At 40.5% G+C, this 12,666-nt stretch overlaps 1 protein-coding gene across 3 annotated transcripts in view; it reads left to right on the top strand.

Annotated features, from left to right (window-relative positions):
- Nucleotides 1-5,062: 5,062 nt before the first annotated feature.
- The window catches only part of mdm1 (Mdm1 nuclear protein), a 33,966-nt gene continuing 26,362 nt past the window's right edge, over nucleotides 5,063-12,666 (top strand). Inside the window, exons 1-3 of one of the 3 annotated variants that reach the window (XM_069903901.1) lie at nucleotides 5,063-5,529; nucleotides 9,093-9,207; nucleotides 10,442-10,842. In XM_069903901.1, the coding sequence (XP_069760002.1) occupies nucleotides 5,512-5,529; nucleotides 9,093-9,207; nucleotides 10,442-10,842 (534 nt within the window). In that variant the 5' untranslated portion in view covers nucleotides 5,063-5,511. The remainder of the gene's footprint in view (nucleotides 5,530-9,092; nucleotides 9,208-10,441; nucleotides 10,843-12,666) is intronic. The other 2 variants (XM_069903899.1, XM_069903900.1) reach the window with 2 other exon arrangements.

Genomic DNA, 12,666 nt, shown 5'->3' with positions numbered 1-12,666 from the left:
ATTCCAACACTCGTGTCCAACTTCCTTATCATCAACACCTCCAGACTTCATGTCATCAATTTGCTACATTGCTCCAGATTCCCTCATGATTTCACATCTTCATTCAGAGGAAATTATGAAAGGATGTTTAACGATGGCATTGCCATTAATAGCAATATCCCATGAACAAACAAAAGTGATACATTTTAGGAGACCAGTTCTATGAATAGGGCACAACACAGAATACATATTAATGCACTCAGACACGAGCTGCAGGAATTAATTGCAACAGTTCATAGTCTGTGGCCAGAAAAACTCCATACAAATGCAGTCTTTTTTTCCCCAATGTGAAACTCCATCCTAAGTGTCTCTCCCAAAGATCCCAGAAAACTTCTGTCTTGATTCTGCCTAGGAGGAGGTGGAAATTTAAAAATCCCAGTGGATGCTTCCTAGGTGTTGCTGGACTGATGCAGAGCTGGTGAAGAGTAGACACATCCGGCTTCAATAGGTGAGGACAACTGTTGTTCTGTCTTCTTACTCAGATGTGAACTTGAAAACTCATCTACTTCAGCACGGGGGTCGGGGTTTTGTGGGGGGTGGTGTCGTACGGGGGAGCACTGATAACCCTCACTAGCTCCACCTGCTGATTTGTAGATTGCTGGTATGACAACTTCTCTTCTGCCCAACAAATTCCACCAGCTCTCTCTATCTCACCCTCTACCCATCAGGCTCCATCTGCCATATATTTTCTTCCTTGTCTGCTTACACCTATCATCCACCTCTGTCTTCCAACACAATCCTTCCCCCTCACACATAGCTCCATCTGCCTACTCCTTCCTTCACTACTCCTTGAATCACCCATCACCTTTATCCCCCTCCCACCCCCCACATCTCACCCCTCCCTTTCTCTTTTTTATATTTGCTCTCTTCCCTCTCCATACTCAGTGCCGAGGCTTGACCTAAAACTGACAAATTCGGTATCCCCAACACATGCTGCTTGACCTGAAGAATTCCTTCAGCAGATTGTTTTTGTTTTTTCAATCTCTTGTGACTCCAGATTTACTTCATACCCAGGAATGGTCCATTCATTCCTTGGTGGTGACCCCTATTGCCAAATTTGAACTATCAAGAAGTTACACTGTACCAAGTTTCAATTTTATGTCACTAGCTGAGACCAGGAGTCACAGAGTTTTATATCATGTAAACAGGCCCTTCAGTCAAACAGCCCACACCAACCAAGTTGCTCCATCTGAGCTAGTTCCATTTGTCTATGTTTAGCCCATATCCCTTTCACTCTTGCCATCCATGTACCTATCCCAACGTCTTCTAATTGTCACAATTTTACCTAACTCTACCACTCTATCTGGCATCACTTTACATATGCCACCACTCTCTCTGTGGAAAAGGTTGCCCCCAAGTTTTCCTCCACATTTTCAATCTACGCCCTCTAATTTTAGATTCTCCTGCCCTTGGGAACAGACTGTGACTATTCACCTTATCTATATGCCTCATGATTTTATATAGCTCTGTAAGGTCACCCCTCAGCCTCCTATGCACCAGGGAAAAAAAGTCCTTGTCTCTCAATCCTCTCCTTACAACTCAAGTTCTCCAGTCCCAGTGACATCCTCATGAATCATTTTTGGACCCTTTCCAGATGATATCCATCTACAGCAAAGGAACTAGAAGTACATGTGGTATTCCAAATATGGCCTTAGCAACATCTTCCTCAAGGCTAAACCACCCTGGCATTCCATCAACACCATCTTAAACTTGCAATGCCCATGACTACTCCACAAAGGCCTGTGTCTCAAGATAGGCCACATATTATTCCCCAATAGATGAGGCTTCACTCAGTTTCAATTTTCCCAGGGGGTGCACCTGATCACACATTGAAATTTCAGATTTATTGTCAGAGTACGTACATGGCATTGCGTACAACCCTGAGATTCATTTACCTCCGGGTGAGGCAGAATTACATTGGCAGAACAAAAAAAACCTATACATAGTGCATACATACAAACAAATAAAGAACTGCAAGCAAATAAAGAATGCAAACAAACTGACAGTGCAACACAGAGAAAAAAAAATCAATAAAGTGCACAAGTCAGAGTCCTTAAATGAATCCCTGATTGAGTTTGCTGTTGAGGAGTCTGATGGTGGAGGGGTAGCAACTGTTCCTGAACCTGGTGGTGAGAGTCTTATTACCATATAACAATTACAGCACAAAAACAGGCCTGTTTGGCCCTTCTAGTCCATGCTGATCACCTTCTCCCACCTAGTCCCATTGATTCACACCCCATAACCTTCTATACCCCTCTCCAACTTTTCCTTAAATATTAAAATTGAGCCTGCATCTACCACTTTGGCAAATTTTAAGAACATAAAACATGGAGAATAGAAGCAGAAATAGTCCACACAGACCTTCAACCCAACTTCATCATTGAAAAAGATATTTTACCCAAAGTTAAACTACCCCACACGTAACCCTTGATTTACTGGTCTCCCAGCTGCAAATTCAATCTGGATAATCAGTGTAATGCTCCATCTAGTGTTCACTTTCAGAACAATCAGTGGCTCTTAGATCCATTGAACATGACAGCACAGAAATCAGGTCCTTCAGCCCTGTGCCAAACTATTATTCACCCTAATCCTACCCTGTGCGTAGCCCGGCATACCCCTCCCGTCTATGTACCGGTTCAGATTTTTCTTAAATGTTAAAATTGAGCCCACATTCACCATTTCAGAAATCCCAAATCATCCAGAACAAAAACCACACACCTGCAGATGCCGTGATTGTAAAACACAGAAATGATGGAGGAACTCAGCAGGTCTTGCAGCTTCCATAGGAGATAAATATTTCTCAACCTCCTAAGGACTCTGCTGAGCTCCTCCAGCATTCTATACTTTTAGCACCAGGAGGTGCCATTGATTGAAAAAGGTCACTGCTTAACTTTCAGGCAATGATGTCCAGACCTCCTCAACTTTTTGAGTGAAGACCTTGTTCCCTGTAATCATCAATTTTCTTTTGTTTATTTCACCATTAAGAGAAATGGGCCTATCCTACCTGATTTAGCTAAAATCTCCCCAGTCTCCTCTATTCAAAGGAAAACAACTCCCTCCCAATTACTCTTCTCTTTCTTCATCGCTGAAACTCTTCCAGTTCTATTTAGGAAATCTGTTCTGCACCTTCCCTAATGCTGTCACATTCTTCTCTTATTGTGTTGGCCAAAGCTGCAGGCAATACTCTACACATGGCTCAACTTTGATTTACAGATGGAACATGTTTACAGTTCTCGACTTTAACCATTCAACGAAGATATCTAGTATGAGTTATCCACCTGTGCTCACTTTAGGGATCTGACCATGTGCCCTCCAAGATCTCTCTGTCCATTCACCACTTCAGCTAGCAGCTCATTCTGCACCTCTATTAAATCTGCCTTCATTCTTCTATGCTCCAGGGTATAAAGTCCTCACCTGTTTAATCTTTCCTTGTAACTCAATTCCTGGAGCCTCAGCAACATCCAAATAAATCTTATCTGTACTTTTTCCAATCTTATTGATATCTTCCTGTAGTTAGGAGCCCAAAAAATGCACACAATACTCAAAATTTGGCCTCACTAATGTCTTATATAACTTCATCATAACATCCCAAATCCTATACTCGATATTTTTATTTATGAAGGCCAATATGCCAAAAGTGTTCTTTACAACCCTGTCTATCTGTGAAGCCAATTTCAAGGAATGATGTTTCTGTATTCCTAGATCCCTCTGTTCTTCCACACTCCTCAATTCCCTACCATTTATTATGTATGTCCTTTCTTGGTTTTTTTCCAAAATGCAACACCTCAAACTTGTCTGCATTAAATTCTATCTGCCATTTTCAGCCCATTTGCTCTAAATCCTTCTGCAAGCTTTGAAAACATTCCTCGCTGTCCACAGCACTGTAGAGCTCGTCGAAAGAATCAAAGACTTGTTGATCCAAACCAAGGCTTTTATTAGCAAAAGACAGGAGCTCTTCACAGGTGGCCGACCAGTCCGGAATGATCCGACCTGGCTAGGGACACAACCCTTTAAGGCCCAGAGAGTAGGCGTGGCTAAGCTCTCAGCCAATCGCTGTAAGCACAGTCTAGATACTGTAACTATATACACTATATACATCGGTGATAGATCTGTACTATCGCAAGCACCTCCAATCTTTGTGCCATCTGAAAATTTGCTGATCCAGATCGATACTGATGACAAACAACAATGGTCCCAGCAATAATCCCAGAGGCACACCACTTATCACAGGCCTCCAGTCTAACAAGCAATCATCCACTTTCACTCTCTGGCTTCTCCCATATAGACAATGTCAAATCCATTTTACTACCTCTCCATGAATACCGAGCATCTGAATCTTTCTGACTAAACTCCCATATGAAACCTTGTCCAAGGCCTTATCAAAGGCCATGTAAACAACATCCACATCAACTTTCCTGGTAATCTCCTCAAAAGCCTCTATAAGATTGGTTAAACACAACCTACAGTATACAAGGTCATGTTGACTATCACGAATCATTTCGTGGCTATCCAAATACTGGAATATCCAATTTCTTTGAACAACTTCCCGTAATTTACCTACCACTGATGTCAGGCTCACTAGTTTATAATTACCTGGGTTATCTTTGATTTTTTTTAAACAAAGGAACAGTATGAGCTACCCTCCAATCCTCTGGCACCTCACCCAAGCCTAAGGACATTTTAAATATCTGCAAGGTTCTTCATCCCCCTCCATTACTGTCCCACTGGAACAGGTCCCACCTTCCTTGGAAGAGAGCCCAGTGATCTCGAAACCAGAAGCATCTGCATTAATTTTTTTTTAAAGTGCGGCGTCCATCAACTGGACAAGTGTGTGTGGTGAAACCACTTTATGCACCACAATCTTATATGTTTGACCCTGCTCTCACTGGCCAGCCCCCCCCCCCCCCCCCCATTGAAGGCTGTCATGCCACAACCCTTGCCCCCAGTTTGAGTTCGGGTCGGTGTGAGCCAGGGATGCTGTCCAGTTCCAGTCTTTTGGTCGTGCATCAAGGGTGATTTTGGGAAGTTTGTGGAGTAAGATTCTGAATCATGTAACAGTGCAGCATAGTTCCCCCCAAATCACTACATGAAGGTGGGCAGCAAAGTGACTCCCAGTGCAGTTGGCCAAGCTGCGTGACCGTGAACTCAGGTGCTATTATTTGGACTTCGTCACCTGAGCTCTGCTTCAAAGTGATCGCTGAAGAAGGTGGATCCGAGTTCATCTCCCTGTCCTCGCAGTGGATTCCAGCGCAGGACTCCCGGAGGCCACCGATTCGCCGCCGCCTGACGCTCGAGCGGCCTCCTTTGAGCGTGAAGCGCTGATTGGTTGAGGGGCGGCACTGCTGGCTGCGCACGCGCAGAGGGGGACGGGGACGCCGCACTCGCCAAGGAAACGAGGAGCGCCGCAGAGGCAGGCGGAAGTCACCAGGAGTGGGGTGGCGGCAGCGTTGCCTTGGTGACCCTAGTTCCAGAATGTCCTTGCGATTTAAGGTAAGATCTCCGATTTTTATTTTTAATCCCCGAGGAGGCGGGTGTGGGGTCTGCCTTGAGATTCCTTCCTCTCTGAGGGAGGTACGTGGAGTGATCCAAATGCAATCCAGCTTTCAACTCCTCTTGACACTGGGGACAGCTTTGTTCTCAATGCACCATAGGGAGACCAGAACTTGTTATTAACTCTCCTAGAGGGTGGAACTTAACAGGTTCTTTGCAGCAACAAACACCATAATTTTAGTTTTTCACGTAGTAAACAAGCTACATATTTTAAAGGGAGTTGTCGTCAGATAATAGTCGTGAAAAAAAATTAAAATCGGTTTTAGTTGCTTCAAAAACGTCCTATGTTTCAGTGCATGGTTTTCTGTCACCCCCCCACCAGTTCCTCCAGCAGATTGTGTTTGGCTTCACATGCCAGCATTTGCAGTGTCCTGCATGTGGTGAGTAGATGAACGTGATTGCAGGGCATTTGCTAGGATTAGACTGAAGCTTAAGTGCACGCACCATCTGGCTTTATTTCAGGTCTGATGATAATTGTAGGTTGTTGTTTTGTCCCAAAGGGGATTGTTACAACAGATTATGATCAATGTTTAACTTATAAATTACCCTTTGTCTTTCCATTATTACTACATCAAGTGATTAAAGCAGGTAATGGCCCTTTGTCTTTCCATTATTGCTACATCATTATTTACCCCTCCATAAATCTTCGTCTGCGAAGCCAAGCCAAAGAAAGATTACTACATCAAGTAATGGCGGGAAGGTGAAAGAGCATCAGAAATTTGTGATACTTATGGTTCCCCAAGAAGCCAAATTTTTCCATTTTTAAAATGAAATTTGGATTATGTTCTGCGGATTAGGAAGGGAATCATCATGAATAAATCAGCTTTATCAGAATTTTCTTTTTGTGAGGCAATTGAGAGAATAACAATTTTAAAAAAAAAAACAAGCTGTGGGAAGAACCCAGTGGTCCTGGCACCAAAAATGTGAAGGCAAAGTGATGGTTAACATTTTGGATCAAGATCCTGTGTTAGCAATGAGAGTGTAAAGCTGAGTGTGAGAGGTGAAGGCAGGAGCTGATAGGAGAGATTCAGGCGAGGAGAGGGCTAATGGGCAAGTGGAACCAGGTGGGGAAAGGAAGGGTTAAGATAGTGACAGAGGCTGGGAGGTGATGTGGAGTCAACAAAGGGCTGCAGAATATGGAATTTCATAAGAAAGTATGATGATGAGTAGACTGGAGGGATAGTGGGCAGATGGGAACAGCGGGGTGGTTTGATATGTGGATGGAACCAGGTGAGTGACGGGACAAAACTGAGTAACTATGTTGGGGAAGTGTAGGTTGGAAAGAAGGGGAGTGGAGTTATGAGAGGACCTAGATGGATCACAAGAAAAGAGATGAACTGAAGTAGGGGAGCATATGTGGGTTACCTGAAATTGGAAATCAGCATTTTTTCAGTTGGATTGTGAAAGTGCGTTCCTCATATTGTTTGTATTTGGCATTTCCCTGCCAGTGGAGAAGGCTGAGGACAGTCTAGCCAATTTGAGAATGGGGAGTAGAGTTAAAATGTTTTGCAACTAGGCATTGCAGACAGCACAGATGCTTGGCAGAGTGGTCATTTAGTCTACCCCTGGACTTGCTGATGTAGATAAGGGCACATGGAGAGGATCGAATACAGTAGGTTGGAGGAAGTGCATGTGAATTTCTACCTCACCTGCAAGGGCTGGCTAAGTTCCTGGATAGTGCTATGGGAGCAGGTGAAGGGCACAGGTGGTTCACTACCTAGGTTTTCAAGGAAAGTACCTTAGGATGGGGAGGGATGATTAAAAAGGAAATCACAGAGTCATTCCAGCAGCCAGACTTGTGCTCCAGGTACTAACATATGCAATTTCTAGAGAGAATAATGAGTGGTAATGCAGTTGATTAGATCCTCAAACAAGCTTCAATAATGCTGCATATTGACATAAATACAGTCAGAGAATGTAGAATCAGGGCATTCTCTTACTATTTTCAGGACAGAAAGAAGGGTATCTAGTTTTTCATGAGCTGGTGAAAATGGTAGTCACCAAACTACAGTAAAACCTGGGTATTTGGCAGTTTTGGAGATTGGTAGATGCCTGATGTGTGTTTTCTGGTTGCTTTAGACTTGTTCTTCCAGTGCCAAAGTAATACACCCACATGAAGAGCAAGCACTTTAAAAGACAAAAATACTATACTGCATCTACACTGAACAAACTTCTCTTGCATGAATATATAAACCTGAAAGCATTAGACTTTATTTTCAGTCACATTCTTTGAAAACATTTAATTGTCACTGCATCTGCAGGTTCCTCCCCTCCCAGGGAGCCCTCTGAAAGAAGAACAATAACATTATAGATAATTAACCACCCCCCTCCCCCCCCCCCAAGTTTACAGATTAAGCCTCTGACCAGGGCAACTCTACTAAGCAGAGATAAAGCAGACACTTTAAGAGAATCACCCCAACAGCTCTTCATCCTGGGCAATGCCATTGCTGTTTCACACAACTTTATTCAAACATCTGCTACAAGCAAAGCACGACCAAGTCACTCTGTTGGCTGAATGTGGGCTCCATCTTCACCAAAAGTTTGCGTTACTTCAGAGAACATTTACAATTTTAAATGTGCATATCTTTTACTTATTATTTTTGTTCTTACTTAATATTTAAAATGTATTTTCCTCATTTTTTTTGCTGGTTGCTTGAATTTTGAATACCAGGAGTTTTACGGTAAATTGAAATTTGGTACAACCACATGCCCATCCTCACCTAGATCATAAGAATGCTCTACTGGATGAAATCAAGGGATTAGAAGGTAGCTCAGAGACACAGTTCTCTGGTGGTAAAGAAATTAGATGCATTTTTTTGAGGAGATTTAAATTGGAGGCACAAGTCTCAGGATTAATAGAAAATCAGAAAGGCATCCCCTGATGTGGATGGAATCTGAAAATACCTCTTATGAATGCATTGTGGATAGCAAAGACAGTGTGTTTCTCAGTGTGGTAGAGACTAGATACCTCTCTCAGAGTTGGTGGGAGATCAGGAGCAATGCATCTTCCATAGCAATGCCTTCTTTGTAGGCATTCAGAAAACCACAATAATGCTCGATGCAGGTACAATAACCTGAAAATTATCATACTATTGTGTTATCAACCCTTAACAAATATGCCTGCCTCAGGTGGCAACTTTGTTCATCTAAGCCTGGCTAATATTTACTCCTTAATCAGTACCGCAAAAATTGTAAATTATTATTTAAAAAATTTTGTTTGTTGGGTAATGCTGAGTGAATTTCAAAAGGAATTCTTTGTGCTATGATTTGTGGCACCCTTACATATGAAATTCATTCCCTTTTTATCTCTTGCACAAATATTTGACAGATTGTTTTTGGAAGAATTGCCTCTTTTAAGACTATTATTAGACTCCAATAACTTGCCTAGCTTGATTTTTTTTGTGCAAATTAAGGTTAGAAAAAGATTTTTTTTTCAATTATTGAAACAGAATTCCAACTTTGATCTCTTTGTTAAATTATATGTCCTCTGCTTACTCCTTTAGGGTTTAAGTGAGTACAAGCGCAACTTCAGATGGAAGGATTCCAAGAGATCACGCTCCAGTAGTCCTGTTTCTAAACAGAAAATACCATGGGCAGGTCTCCCTTCACATTTGCTTGGTAAGACTTTAAGGTGACAGCTTGTCATAAGGAGCCTTTTAGATCAATTGTTTATTTTTTATTCAAACTTCATCATGCAAGTTGCGTTGTTACCCATTTGTATGAAACAAGGCTTTCTTATTGCCTCACTTTTCTCCATCGTTCTGTCTGCAACATTGCAGTGTATCTTTAATAAGCTTTTCACTAGAGTAGAGCTGGTTTGCAGGATGAACTAGCATCACTCCATTCCTGAATCAAGATCATCCTAACCTCATTCATCTAGCTGAGGTATGCAGATAGCACTTGTGTATGTGCAGGTTGAAGGTCAAGTTCCAAATCATCATCAGTTTATTACAGTGCAGCAGATGAGAGAATAGACCCTGGACAATAACATTTCTCCCACTATACAAGAAGCAGCAAATAAAATTGTCATCCAAGGTTGTATTGTGCTGTTGGAAGTCCTCATGAGGTCAGAAAGCTCCTGTAGAGACAGAAATTGAGCTAATGCTTCAAGTTCATGGGCTTTTTTTTCAGAAAGATGTGTACAGAGAAATTTAATTTCTCCTTTTCTATCAACCTCTTTATTTTAATAATTCATGTAGACAAATGTAATTAAAGCACTTAGCAAGCTAGGGAAACATGAAGGTGGAAGCAGACACCGAAACAGTCACAAGTATTTTGGGGAAATAATTGGAAAGGGAAGTATATTCCAAATTGAAATAGTCCTAACATGGTGGGGGGGGGGGGGGGGGACAGTGAAACCAAGGAGTACTCGTGAATTCATCTTTAAAAATAGAAAGGCCCAATGGGATACTTGACTTGAACAAAAGTCGTACAATGCATTACCAAATGGTTTGGTAAGTCTAACCCTTCAGTTAGATCCTATTGTTGGTGTACTATCATAAGAAAGATTTTTAAAAATTGGGGGGAAAAAGGCATTATTGTAAGAGAAAGGAATGGAAAATTGTTACCTTCCTATTTTCCTTACTGTATACATTAGAATGGAGAAACAACATTTTACAATTATATACTAATCTTATTTTGGATACATTTTCTGAAACATTTAGTGAATGTGCAATGAGGTAAATGGGGTGCTGAGCCAAAAAAACAGATGTATTCGCAGAGATCATCAACAACATGGTGAGCAGTGTGAAGGAAAAGTTTGAATGAATTAAAAGTAAGTTTGTCACTAATATAAAGTATGCTTTGAAATAGCTACTACAAATGATTAAATATCCTTTTATTTGTATTTTAGGAAATACTAAGGAACCAAATTTTATCTCAAAGAAGCGTGTGCCATATTACAGACCTCAAGTTTTACAATCTTTTCATTGGGGTGCAAGTCGTGATTCAATAAGTACATCTAAACCAAAACCAAATTTGTCTGAACAAGAGAAATTGCCTTCTTCTGAATTCAATGAAAGAGTAAAGGAGAAGAGTCAAGAGAGCCATAAGGAGAGCCAGAAAGAATGTAAAACACCTGATGGTTCACAAAAATCTAAAGTGGCCAGATCACAGTCTGCAGACTGCCATTTACACTCAGTGCAAGAACAAGCAGTGTCCAATGACAAGCAATTGGCTAGAAATGCTCAAAAAACACAGGACAACAATATACCGTGTAGGAAGGAAGTTGCTGATAAGGCCGTTGGTAATGATGTAAGTAGGATTATTGATCTGATTTACTTTGTCCTCTTATGCAAGCTAATGCCAAAATTAAATTTTATATTTACAATCATATCTGGTCCTTTTGAAATTTTTACCAGGCCAATGTTCAGACATTTTAAGAACATATTTTACAATTTTTAAAAATGGTCATTTATCATACTTTGGAATGGTTTCATTTAAGAATGTCTTCCATTTATTATGTGGCAATCAGTTCAAATGTCCTGGCTTTGTGAAAACAGCTTGTTTTGATATACATTCACCTTTTGGCCATTGACAGGAGTGAGCATTTAATTTGAAACTAAAATGATTATTATGGCAAATAATCAAAAATTTGGTAAAGGATGAACTTATTTGAATAAGTTTTATAATAGCTTAGAAGGAATGCCTCAAAAGAAGAAAGAAAGACAGAAAAACAGAGGTTTGGAAGTTATGGAGCTGTGGATATAGAGGGCATGGTTATCAACAGAAGACTAAATAAAACTGGAGAGAATCCATGTGCCAGAATTGGAGGAACACCAACATCTTTGAGGTTGTAAGGCTGGAGAAGACTACGGAAATTGAAAGAAGCAAAACTAAGGAAAAATTGACAAACAGGATGAAAATTCAACAGTTCATATGTTGCTAAATCAGAAGCTAACGATGAGTAGAGGGTTAATGGAAGAAAAGATTTGCCTTTTAGGATGTGTAGCAAAAGATTACAGTTTATAAGGTAAATTGAGGGAAACCAATCATTTGTGTTTTGCAATTATTGACCCTTAAAGAAATAAATAATTTGATCAGGTGCTGATGGGATTAGGTAATGTTATGAAGATAGAAATATATCAGAATTTGCTGGAGAGGCATTGCAGGAATATTGTGTGGATAATCCCATTTCAATCATACGGAATATTGTTAAATTGTTTGTGATTAGTACTTTGGAAGAAACAGTAAATAGTTTGGAAGATGTTGTGGGAAAGATCGGCAGAAGGTTGAAAGACTGCAGGCATCTCAGATTGATAATAGATTCTGAGTATAAGGATTTGGGTTTTTTTTAAGTGGATATAATAATGGCCGATTAGTGATAGAATCTGGAGTGAGAGACCATCTACAATAGCAAATAATTCAAGAACTAGTTGGTTGGTCTATAGTTTTAGTGTGAACAGATTGGAGGCAGCAGGAGTTGGATGAAATGGGAAATAAATTGGGAGAGTACGTGATGGCAGATTAAAATAAATCTCTTTTTTTAATACTTTTGTCCATCACACTGGCAGGCATCTGAGTTTGGACTTGAAAACCATGGTTTTCAAGATAGTGGGAAGGGAAGGTTGAGAATCACTGCTCTAGACCCAATTGTTACTGAAATATTTTGCTTGAGGAAAGTTGTCATTGGGCATTTCCTTTGGAGTTATAAAACCATGCACATAATGAGTCAATTAGGTACGATTAAAACTGTTTTCAAACTTTTTCTTTCTACCCACATACCACCTTAAGTAATCCTTTACTAATCACAGAGCACCTATGGTCTAGGGAATTCTTAAAGTGGCATGTGAGTGGAAAGAAAAAGATTGAGAACCACTGAAGTAATGGATAAACACCAAACATTTTAATTATGTTTGTGAACACAGTTTCTAATGAGAACATACTATTCCAAATTATTAGTTGTTAGCCCTAACTGCATAGAGAACAAGTGTATAATGGTAAGGCTAATTAACTAGAAAGGAGATGTGTGATGCAAATATTTTACACAGAGAGTGAGTCGGTTGCTAGGAGTAATAGTGGGAGCAGATAGAATATTAATATTTAAGAGGCTTCCAGATATATAAATATGTGGGGAAT

This window comes from Narcine bancroftii, chromosome 11 (genome assembly GCF_036971445.1).
Source record: "Narcine bancroftii isolate sNarBan1 chromosome 11, sNarBan1.hap1, whole genome shotgun sequence".
Classification (NCBI taxonomy): Eukaryota; Metazoa; Chordata; class Chondrichthyes; order Torpediniformes; family Narcinidae; genus Narcine; species Narcine bancroftii.
Note: the sequence above shows the minus strand (reverse complement) of the source record. Positions and strands in the feature narration are given on the sequence as shown.